The sequence below is a fragment of the Oncorhynchus nerka genome, linkage group LG2 (assembly GCF_034236695.1).
Source record: "Oncorhynchus nerka isolate Pitt River linkage group LG2, Oner_Uvic_2.0, whole genome shotgun sequence".
In the NCBI taxonomy this organism is placed as follows: domain Eukaryota; kingdom Metazoa; phylum Chordata; class Actinopteri; order Salmoniformes; family Salmonidae; genus Oncorhynchus; species Oncorhynchus nerka.
This window is the reverse complement of record NC_088397.1, coordinates 87,893,031-87,904,933: the sequence shown is the minus strand read 5'-3', so window position 1 is coordinate 87,904,933 and position 11,903 is coordinate 87,893,031. Positions and strand designations below refer to the sequence as shown.

At 40.3% G+C, this 11,903-nt stretch overlaps 2 protein-coding genes across 4 annotated transcripts; one reads left to right on the top strand and one right to left on the bottom strand.

Moving 5' to 3' along the window:
• The first annotated feature begins 462 nt into the window (after positions 1-462).
• On the top strand, positions 463-4,785 carry LOC115118427 (docking protein 5-like). The gene is made up of 7 exons (XM_029647026.2): positions 463-732; positions 823-930; positions 1,402-1,516; positions 1,675-1,794; positions 2,150-2,339; positions 3,021-3,138; positions 4,177-4,785. The coding sequence occupies exons 1-7, from the start codon at positions 667-669 to the stop codon at positions 4,240-4,242; spliced, it is 783 nt and encodes a 260-aa protein (XP_029502886.1). The 5' UTR covers positions 463-666; the 3' UTR covers positions 4,243-4,785.
• Positions 4,786-5,179: 394 nt separating this feature from the next.
• Positions 5,180-11,305, bottom strand: nat8l2 (N-acetyltransferase 8-like 2). 3 transcript variants are annotated; one of them, XM_065004182.1, is made up of 3 exons: positions 11,207-11,305; positions 10,898-10,982; positions 5,180-9,819 (listed from the first exon to the last, which is right to left on the bottom strand). In XM_065004182.1, coding segments are annotated over exons 2-3 (690 nt in total). In that variant the 5' UTR covers positions 10,899-10,982; positions 11,207-11,305; the 3' UTR covers positions 5,180-9,130. The 3 variants fall into 3 exon arrangements, with proteins under 3 accessions (XP_064860254.1, XP_064860252.1, XP_064860253.1); XM_065004180.1 differs by having other exon boundaries at positions 10,898-10,951; positions 11,207-11,293; XM_065004181.1 differs by lacking the exon at positions 10,898-10,982.
• Between the last annotated feature and the right edge of the window lie 598 nt (positions 11,306-11,903).

The window sequence follows — 11,903 nt, the reverse complement described above, 5'->3', positions numbered from 1 at the left end:
TACCGTAGCAACGGTTGGGAGAGTTGAAATGAAGGAGGCTAGTGTACCGTAGCAACGGTTGGGAGAGTTGAAATGAAGGAGGCTAGTGTACCGTAGCAACGGTTGGGAGAGTTGAAATGAAGGAGGCTAGTGTACCGTAGCAACGGTTGGGAGAGTTGAAATGAAGGAGGCTAGTGTACCGTAGCAACGGTTGGGAGAGTTGAAATGAAGGAGGCTAGTGTACCGTAGCAACGGTTGGGAGAGTTGCTTCTAACACGATTGACTTAAATAGGAAAACAGACAGAGACAGGGTTTGATCGAGGATATATTTATTTGCGTTTATATTTAAGTCTCAAGGTTGACAGGCTACTAATTAGAGGTCCTGTGAGAATCCTGGTTCTTTGGACGAGATCCTTCCCTACCGAATATAAACTTCAGACTCACTGTCTCTCTCTCCCCCTCTCCCTCGTCTGCCCCCCCAACCGCCTCACCCATAATATCTACATCACAGAAGGAGACCAGTCCCATAATAGTCCCATGAGCATTGGGCTATAGCGATTCTCCTGCGTTACACTGCGTTGTATTGTCAAATCAGAGACGGGAGGAGACACATGATAAAGAGAGAGCAAAGGGACTTCTGTGCGCCAGTTTCTCCCAAGCATGAGTGTCTGATGGTGGATTCAGGCAATGGATTTGTATTTGAATGACATTGTTAAACAGGGATATGTGTATTTTCGCAGCAAGCATTTATGGGTAAGTGCCTGTTTTCAAACCAGCCTCAGACCAAGTCATTGGACCCAACGTGGATGAACTCTTTTCTCAATCATTCTCTCTTTTGTCCAGATCTATCGGAGGTGCTGGCTTGTTCTAAGAAGAGACTCCAGTAAAGAACCCAAGAGATTGGAGAGGTTCTCAAATGAACAGGCGGCTAACTGCCAATGTCACCACAAAGTAAGCAATCAAACTGAAATACTGGAGTGGTGTACCACTGTGGTTTTCTTTGGAGATTATTATCCCCCCCCCCCCCCCCCCCATGATTATCAATAACATCGAGAGTTGTGGTTATTTTGTTGATTTGTGAAAATGAGAGTCATTGCACACTCAAATGTACCACATGGTCTCGACAACAAAATGAGAAGAGATATATATATTTAGAAGTATAAAGAAGATTTGCTCACTGTTTGCATGCCGTGAGCTTAAATTGACATATAGCTTTGTGGCTTTGTAGAGATGAAATAACTATGTTTCAACCACAGAGATCCTATTAAAAGTTATATGGGTAATTCTATAGTTTCAACAATCTGATAAAGACTGTGTTGGTTGAAGGGTTGTTATTATATAATGAAAGCTTTATTATTAAAGAGAACTTTTGGGAGCAACAAACAGGGCCAATATTGTGTCATGTGTCCTATATTCTTTCAGGTGACAGACCTCACAAAAATAAGAAATGTTACCAGACCCCCACGGGATAAAAAGAAACACGCTGTGGTTCTGACCTTCATTGATGACTCACCAAAGGCGTTTGCATGTGATTCAGGTGAGTTTGGGGAAACATGAACTTAATGTTGTATTGAATTGAACTGAATTGAACTAATGTATTTTGTCAACACAACTAACTACACAGAAATGATTTAATGATTTAATAATTTAAGTATAACACATTCTAAAAGCGTTTCGTTCAACAACTCCTAACAGAGTTGGACGCCAAAGAATGGTGCAATGTGCTACAAATGGAATGTCTGGAGACTAAAATGACTGACCTGCCCTTGGAGGAGCCAGTCCTATTGAACATGAGCCTACGTCGAGATCACAGAGGTATAGACCACGTTCGTATAATACTCCAGCAATGACACAAGCTACTGTACTAATCAAATGCTTTAAATAAATGGGTCGAAAAATATGAGCAACATGCTTTAAAGGCCCAATCTTTCATCTGAAAAACAACAAGCCGACTACTCTTGGCGTGATATGAAGCTGAGGGACAGGGCTCGAAGAAAGAAACAAAAACACTCACATTCATAGGAGCTCTAAATATTTAACCACATTTTGAAACTATAAATTACATAATGTAAGTAACATTGTTCAATTTATTTAGTTTAAACTACCAAAAAAAATATCACAGATCGCACCTTGTCTCTGGCTTATCAATGTATTCTGTTCTCTTTTCCAGAGCAGTTCCACGTGTTCATGAAGCCATCACAGTGTCTGGATTTCAGTGGGGAATGTAATCTACAGATCACTTGTGACACTCTCTTGCTGTGGGACACCCAGAACCCTGGTCTCAAAATCACATCCTGGCCACTGCGGTCACTTCGCCGTTACGGTCGGGGTCAAAACTGGTTCACATTTGAAGCTGGGAGGTGAGGATCTGGGTATAAAACCACTTCATAAGAATTTTATTAACCAATGTAATGTATATACTGTATAACCGAGTCAACACAGTTTGTAGCTGTCTTCCTATTGGATACTCTATGTTGAGCCGTACATCATGCATCTAAATACATAAGTGACCTCATAGACCAAGAGGTGTGTACAGTATACTGCTAGGGGTAGGATTGATTGCAGGGTTCATACCCTGTCCTGGGACTCTTTGGACATGGGCTACTGGGAATAGACATATTTACTATACCAGTCATTTCATTTCTAATCATTGAAGAGAAGTGATTAGTGCATACCTCCAATGGACTTCCCTCTGCTCTACTCCATTACCAGTGACCACTGCTCTGAAACAGCTGATCTGAAATGACTTAATAGGTGAAAGTAAGACGGTTGATACCGATCCAGCCCATTGACCAGTCAGAGGTCCTCAAGAGAAAGTGTTATTTAAGATTATGAAACATTGTTGGATTACACAAAATAATATCTTTAGTGAATAAGCAATTATATGCTTTATAATTCTTGTGGATTGTAATGCTTAGAAATATTTGCTAATGCTTATTTATGATCGTTTTTTGAACGTGTAAGTAACTATTGGGAGTCTGTACCAAATTAATTTTTCATAGGCCATTCACAGAATGAATGGTAAACTGTATTTTCCCCAGGATGTGTGAAACTGGAGAGGGACTCTTCACCTTTCAGACACCAGAGGGAGAACGGCTCTATCATAGAGTGAATGAGGCGGTGTTAGCCACTGTGGAGCAAGAGGACTGGCTATGCTGTGTACGTTAACCACTTTCACATCACACCTGGGTTCAAATGCTATTTGAAGTCTTAAAATACTTTCAGCATTTGCTTAAATCTGCCTGGAGTGCCAGGTGGGCGGGGTTTGCAAACTCAATCAAGCACAGCTGAAGTATTTGCAATGATTTCAAATAGTATTTGAACCCAGGTCTAATTCACATTATTGTGCCTGTAACCTACACTGCCCAGCTTAATTGCTGTAATCTCCCCATAATAACGTAGTCAAGCATGACACAATCAAGACAAATCTCCTCTACTATTGAATGAGCACTCAGGCCCCGACCTCCAAGGGGCCCACAACCCTGGGAGGTGTAGAATTGCAGGAAATTAGCTTTAAAATGGCAACATTTTCACTTAGCCTCATGACAAAGCGTGTAGAATAGCATTATAAAACTGCAGTGTTCTCTCTGCACCATGGCAAAATGTGTAGAATAGCATTATAAAACTACAGTTTTCTCTCTGCACCATGGCAAAATGTGTAGAATAGCATTATAAAACTACAGTTTTCTCTCTGCACCATGGCAAAATGTGTAGAATAGCATTATAAAACTACAGTTTTCTCTCTGCACCATGGCAAAATGTGTAGAATAGCATTATAAGACTACAGTTTTCTCTCTGCACCATGGCAAAATGTGGTGAAATGCAGTACTTTAGCTGATTTCCACAACAACAAACAAAAAGATATCGGAGGTCGGTGCCCTGGGGCCCCAAATGAGGTAGCACAACCCTGTCTAGGCCCCTATTCAAAATGTGTCTCAAGAGTATATACTGCACAGGAGTGCTAACCTTGGATCAGTTTTGACTGTTAAATCAGATTAAATTAAATCAGATTATGGACAGGGGGGGCTGATTCTTGATTAGCACTCATACTCTTGAGACGCTTGTGAAATGAGATAGAACTCTGCCATCTACTACATATCCATGTGTATTAAAACAGTAAGTGTCAGCAGTCTGTGCATTATTGTCTTGTTTTTTTGCCCATGCACCTTCAATCGAATGTGTTCCATACCCATTTAGGATGAGAGGAAGACAGGCACGGAGAGGAGAACCAGAGAGTCTACAATACCTTGGTCTCTGTGCTGATACTGCTGATTCTGACGGTCCAGTCAGAATCCTTGATCCCATTTGAAATCAGATTAAATATATTCACTGTATATCAGTTTGATAGTCATAGTTGTTTTTTGAAACAATGCTCAGATATGAAGGAATTACGTAAACACATGATGATATATACATATTTATGTACTGGAATCAGTTGCCCATTATTTCAGCTACCATGGCTATACGAAGAGATCTCAGTGACTTTGAAAGAGGGGTCTCAGAGGAGCATAGGGGGTTTAAAAGTGTGTGTGTGTCTCAGTCACCAGATCTCAACCCAATTGAAAAATTATGGGAGATTCTGCAGGGCATGCGACAGCATTTTCCACCACCATAAACAAAACACCAAATTTCTCGTGGAAGAATGGTGTACACTTGTAGAATCAATGCCAAGGTGCATTGAAGCTGTTCTTGCAGCTCGTGGTTGCCCCACGCCCTATAAGATACTTGGTGTTTCCTTTATTTTGTCAGTAACCTGTACATTACTGTTGAATTTATTCATGTTAATAAATGAGTTATTAAAAATTATTATAATGACTAGCCATTAGTTCCCATTGTTTACCATATGCGTCAAAGATGAATGCCTACTATATAGAGCAGAGAGAACTGAGTACCCCTCCGTGAGTCTTCGTAATACACCAGAATCTGTTAGTGCCGAACAGAGAGCAAAAATCTGGACGTCTCACTATTAGACAAACAATATATTCAAGCTTAAATTTATGGTGGGTACTTCAAACTTCATGTTTCAATTAACGACTAGTCTTGCCAACAACAGCAAGAAAACACACATTTTGTGTGATTTAAGATTCAATTAGGCTTCTTTGGTGAATGATGATGATGACGAAACATTAAAACCAAGATTGTGATCTGGCTGGCATCGGCTTCAGGCACACGGCACAAGAATGACAACATACTATTTCAATGTTTTACATTGAACCTTTATTTAACTAGGCAAGAAGATTGAGAATAAATGGTTATTAACAATGACCCTGGACAATACTAGGCCAATTGTGTTCCACCCTATGGGACTCCTAATCACAGCTGGATGTGATACAGCCTGGAATCGAACCAGGGACTGTAGTGACGCCTCTTGCACTGAGATGCAGTGTCTTAGACCACTGCGCCACTACACATACTGTCCAGAGAGAAACAATGGATCTGACAGGGGAGAGGTATGCAGACTAACATGATATTAATATACACTGAGTGTACAAAACATTAGGAACATCTGCTCTTCCATGACATAGACTGACCAGGTGAAAGTTATGATCCCTTATTGATTTCCCCTGTTAAATCCACTTCAAACAGTGTAGATGAAGGGGAGGAGACAGGTACATTTTTTTACTGCAATAGGCTAAATCAGGGTGACAAACAGTGTTTCTTGGTAGTCTTAAACAAATCTACTTTGAAACAAAAGTATACACCTCACACACATGGTTATGGGCTTTAAAAAATACACCTGTACCATGTCAGATATAGAGTTGAAATGTATTACATTTTCTGTTTGCAGCCCAATATTGCACTTTATATACATCACAGAAGACTGAAATTTAACAAAATTGTTTGACATAGAAACACTTCAAATAATGTTTCATTATGAAATTATGAAAAATACATTCCACCCATGAGTCACTAGGTCATTTGACTGCAGGAATTAAGGAGGATTTTTAAGCCTTGAGATAATTGAGGCATGGATTGTGTACAAGTATGTGTGCCATTCAGAGGGTGAATGGGCAAGACAAAAAATGTAAGCGTGTTTGTATGGTAGAAGGTGCCAGGTACACCGGTTTAACTGTGTCAAGAACTGCAACGCTGATAGGTTTTTCAAACAGTTTCCTGTATGTGTCAAGAATGGTCCACCACTCAAAGGATATTCAGCCAACTTCTACACCTGCATTGCTTGCTGTTTGGGGTTTTAGGCTGGGTTTCTGTACAGCACTTTGAGATATCAGCTGATGTACGAAGGGCTATATAAATACATTTGATTTGAACTTGACACAACTGTGGGAAGCATTGGAGTCAACATGGGTTAGCATCCCTGTGGAACGCTTTCGAAACCTTGTAGAGTCCAAGCCCCAACGAATGGAGGCTGTTCTGAGATGGAGTCAACATGGGTTAGAGTCCCTGTGGAACGCTTTCGAAACCTTGTAGAGTCCAAGCCCCAACGAATGGAGGCTGTTCTGAGATGGAGTCAACATGGGTTAGAGTCCCTGTGGAACGCTTTCGAAACCTTGTAGAGTCCAAGCCCCAACGAATGGAGGCTGTTCTGAGATGGAGTCAACATGGGTTAGCATCCCTGTGGAACGCTTTCGAAACCTTGTAGAGTCCATTCCCCGACGAATTGAGGCTGTTCTGAGAGTAAACGGTGCATTCGAAAAGCATTCAGACCCCTTTTACTTTTTCCACATTGTGTTACATTACAGCCTTATTCTAGAATGGATTTTTTTTTAAATCCCCTCATCAATCTACACATAAACAGGTTTTTAGAAATGCTGGCAAATTTATAAAAATGTATTTAAAATCAATAAATGAAATATCACATTTACTCAGTACTTTGTTGAAGCACCGTTGGCAGTGATTACAGCCTTGAGTCTTCTTAGGTATGACGCTAGAAGCTTGGCACATCTGTATCATGTCCCATTCTTCTCTGCAGATCCTCTCAAGCTCTGTCATTTTGGATGAGGAGGACATTTAATGACATTCAGAGACTTGTCCTGAAGCCACTCCCGTGTTTCTCTTTGCTGTGTGCTTTGGGTAATTGTTCTGTTGGAAGGTGAACCTTCACCCTAGTCTAAGGTCCTGAACACTCTGTAACAGGTTTTCATCAAGGATCTCTCTGTACTTTGCTCCATTCCTCATCAATCTACACACAATACCCCATTATGTCAAAGTGAAAACAGGTTTATAGAATTTTTTTGCAAATGTATTAAAACTAAAAAACAGAAATACCTTATTTACGTAAGTATTCAGACCGTTTGCTATGAGACTCGAACTAGAACTCAGGTGTATCCTGTTTTTATTGATCATCATTCAGACGATGTTTTTACAACTTGATTGGAGTCCACTTGTGGTAAATTCAATTGATTGGACATGATTTGGAAAGGCACACACCTGTCTATATAAGGTCCCACAGTTGACAGTGCATGTCAGAGCAAAAACCAAGCCATGAGGTCGAAGGAATTGTCCGTAGACCTCTGAGACAGGATTGTGTCGAGGCACAGATCTGGGGAAGAGTACCAAAACAATTCTGCAGCATTGAAGGTCCCCAAGAACACAGTGACCTCCATCATTATTAAATGGAAGAAGTTTGGAACCATCAAGACTCTTCCTAGAGTTGGTCGCCTGGCCAAACTGAGCAATCAGGGGAGAAGGGCCTTGGTCAAGGAGGTGACCAAGAACCCAATGGTCACTCAGAGTTCCTCGGTCGAGATGGGAGAACCTTCCAGAAGGACTCTGTAGCACTCTACCAATCAGGCATTTATGGTAGACAGACAGACAGAATCCACTCCTAAGTAAAAGGCACATGACAGCCTGCTTGGAGTTTGCCAAAAGGCACCTAAAGACTCTCACATGCTGACCAGACCGGACACATCGCGTGCGCGAGCGTTGCAAAATGACATTTAGAAATCCATGTTATTCAATTATTGCACCCACACTGCTCGCGCACGCCAACATGTGTCTGCGTTGCCATGGGCTAAAATAGAACTCCTTTCTATTTCTGACGCAGATCGCGCTGAATGTCCTGCCTCTCCCATCTCCTCATTGGTTTATAAAAGCAGGTACTCACGTGCCATCTCCTCATTGGTTATACCCACGTGGGTGATTAAAAGACAAAATGTTTTGCCGGTAGTCATGGTAATACTATGAAAGTTCAGATGCCAATCACCATATAAGTTCAAAGATGATAAAGCCTGGAAGGAGGAGATGACTAGAAATTATTCGGTTGGCCATTTTATGTGTGGATTCATTGGCGGAGTTAAAGAGCTAGTGCATTTCAGGTAAAATAACAACTCAATGTTTATATCTCAGGACAAATTAGCTAGCCACAGCAAGCTAGCTAAATAGGACAAATTAGCTAGCAATACTAGCTAAATTGCCATACATGTTTAATGCTTTTCGACCTGTCCCCAAATTAATGTAATTGGTTCAGAGTTTGTTTTGATATGTTAACCTGCGTGTCGTGATCGCGTTTGGTGTAGGGGGACAAAATAAGTCTCTGAATGTCCTTGAGTGGCCCAGACAGAGCCCGGACTATAGTATATATTGGTCATATAGTATATATAGGTCATAGTATATACTATATATATAGGTCATATATAGGTCATAGTATATACTATATATATATAGGTCATATATATATATAAATTTATGTAGGGCTCTCCGATTCTGTTCCTGGATAACTACCTACGTCCTGTAGATTTTCACACCAACTCTAATCTAGTGCAGCTGATTCTAATAATTAGCTGATTGATAAACCCTAATCAGGTTAGTTATAAGTGGGGTTGGAGTGAAAACCTACAGGAACAGGTTTGGAGAGCCATGGGTCATAGGGAAGACAATTAGGAAGAAAACTCTTTAGCTGGTGGTGGCAATGAGAGAGCAGTTTCCCAACCCCCCTCCATGAGAATGTTTTGCGGGGGTCGCAACTCACAAGTGTGAAACCCGAATGGTGAAAATACATATTTTTCAAACATATTTCAATAGGCTACATTATACCATTTTATTCTATATTTATACCTTTGCTTATTCGATCTAGTTACTAATATAGGCCTACGGTATTGCATCTAATTATTGTCTCAAAGACATCTAATCTGTGCTTCAGAACAAAAAAGTTGCACGTCTTAACGCTTACTATACAAAATCATGGGAAGGCCTATATGACTTTTTCCATCTTCAGAATGGTGACTCGGGATATAATTGTCATCCATTCAGGAGAGTACGTCTTGGTGTGTGACAGGATGTGTGAGAAGCCCAGTTTCTTATACAGGGCCACTGCAGAAGTCTGGATGGAACTGGTTTCCAGGACGACCTTAGAGAACCCTCGCTCTTTACAAAAGTCAATAACGGTCTGGGTCATCCTGGAACCGAGTCCTGTCCGACGACACTTCCTCGATACAATCATCCTGAATAGTTCACCGCTCATCTCCCCGTCTCTTCCTCCCACCACCTTTTTGGCCACAACGGCCACCATACCTAAAATCTCAACCCAGCCGTTGACCTCAGTCTCAGCCACCCAGAAGCAGTTGTCGGGGTGGCTCAGGTAGCATCCTGGAATGTCCTGCATGTCCGTGCGCAGCCTCTCTCTGACGAAGCTAGCGTACAGTTGGCTGCAGCAGTAGTAGACCAGACCTACCCAGGCTCCAGCCGACAGCAAGGCCCAGAGAGTAGACCCACCTCCCAGCATGTACCCAGCCATAGAAAGGAACAGGGCGACGCCCACATTGACAGGGTTGCTAATGGCGTTGTAGAACGAAGGGTTGATGTGCTCCAAGATGCCATCACAGAACAGGGTTAACACAGCATCCTTGTCGGAGGGCCTGTATCGTCGGACCACAAAATGCACTATTGGGAGGAAATATTTCATATGATTAGACATCCTTATAAGGTGTAGTTACAAACTGTGGAATGTTCCACGGTATTATACCATACTATACTTTAGTACTATACTATATTGAATGAATTCAATGAAAATGTATGGAAATAAAAACACAGTAACAAAAGTTGTGGGTAGACTTCAATTCTCCAAACAATACAGTTCTCAGTGTAACCTATATATCTATCTGGTGTCTTATTCTAAATGTATTTACTGTTACTAAACAACATACAATGTATAATGCTGATTGGGTAATTGACTACAAAGTCACCATCATTCAAATATATTTTGCATGTTAGGCTCGTTATTACAATTTCATGTTCACATATGTAATACCAATGTCATATCCACTAGGCCACTACATGCATTTCAAACGTGTAATACCAATGTCATATCGACCCACTAATAGGTCAGGGCTGATCTTGCCAAGTACCTCAACTTCACAATGACTTCATCCACGGAGTTAAGTGCAGACTAGAGTTTTTAGAATGAACATCTGACTCCTTCCGAGTTACTATGCAGTCGATACTTCAAAATGTAAATTCTTAAACCTTTACCATGTACCTATGTTTGTCTTCTGTTCTTGTGTGCCTTTCCTTGTTTGCAGAAATCTATATATTTGTTATAAAACCTTATAATAAAACGTTAGTCAAATACAACCAACTGCTCTAAAATGGCAACTCAGGAATGCGCATGTGCCAACTGAATCTCAACAAGGAAAGAGTCGGTGGTTGTATTTTATTAACGTTTTATTAAAACGTATCGGTTTCAGGAAACAAAGCACGCAACAACAGAGGACAAACATGGGTACACGGATTGTGAAGTATTGACTGCATAGTGACTCGAACGATTCATTTGAAAACGCTATAGTCTGCGCTCAACTCCGTGGATGAAATAATTATGGAGTTGAGATCCTTGGCATCGGCTGAGCAAGAACGTCTCAATTTGAGGGTACATCATCAGCATAATTAACATGTCTGATGTAGGCCTTGTTGACTAAACTCACTGCTCAAAACTGAAACGTCACTCACAAAAAAACACCCTTACTTTTTGAGATTGTCTGTGTACTTCCAGCCTTCTGTTCCAATTCCAGCCTTGTGACTACGGATTAAATATAGGCTATATTCAACAACTGCAGAAAGGATACAACGTAACGTTAAAAAGGCGTAGGCTCTGGAAAAAGTAATTTTTCAATAACGAAACCTTACACAACTTCGTTTATGTCCGTGCAAAGTCCACACTGCAAATTGACCCAGTCAATCTGCTTCAAATTCAAGTTAAAATAAAATACTACAAAATATTCCAGAGTAGGCTACATTAACGTTACAATAAATATTTTGAGAATAAAAAACATACCTTGCATAAAAGGTAGGCTCCACGCGAGTCCCAACAACCATTCAACGCAAACGTTCCTCTACCCATGGCGTTCCCTCAAATTTAGTCATGTGATTCCATTGTGGTAAAGTCATTATTCTATAGTTGTGGTAATGAGTAGGTCGAAGGCAGACTTAACTACCGTAACAATACTAATAATAATACAATTATTTAATATACATGCATATATTAATACAATATTATTATTATTACTATTATACTGGTATGAATAGGCAGTAAAGTACTTAAGTAAAACCACTTTAAAGTACTACTTAAATCGTTTTTGGGGGTATCTGTACTTTACTTTATTATTTATATTTTTGATTACTTTTACTTAAGTACATTCCTAAATAAAATAATGTACTTTTTACTCCATATATTTTCCCTGACACCCACTTGCTACATTTTGAATGCTTAGCAGGACAGAAAACGGTTAAATTCACACACTTATCAAGAGAACATCCCTGGTCATCCCCAATGCCTCTGATCTGGCAGACTCACTAAACACACATGCTTTGTTTGTAAATGATGTCTGAGTGTTGGAGTGTGCCTCTGGCTATCCATAAATTGAAAAAACAAGACAATTGTGGCGTCTGGTTTGCTTAATATAAGGAATGTTTTATTATTCATACTTTAACTTTTGATAATTAAGTGTATTTTAGCAATTACATTTACTTTT

What these genes read in the sequence shown, in the direction of transcription:
- nat8l2 (XM_065004180.1), bottom strand. An exon ending in TACACAGACAATCTCAAAAA is followed by an intron (nt 9,820 to 10,897) that starts GTAAGGGTGTTT and finishes TCCTCCCAATAG; the next exon opens with TGCATTTTGTGGTCCGACGA.
- LOC115118427 (XM_029647026.2), top strand. Translation starts at nt 667, where the DNA reads ATGGATTTGTATTTGAATGACATTGTTAAACAGGGATATGTGTATTTT. An exon ending in TTCGCAGCAAGCATTTATGG is followed by an intron (nt 733 to 822) that starts GTAAGTGCCTGT and finishes TCTTTTGTCCAG; the next exon opens with ATCTATCGGAGGTGCTGGCT. An exon ending in CCTACGTCGAGATCACAGAG is followed by an intron (nt 1,795 to 2,149) that starts GTATAGACCACG and finishes TCTCTTTTCCAG; the next exon opens with AGCAGTTCCACGTGTTCATG.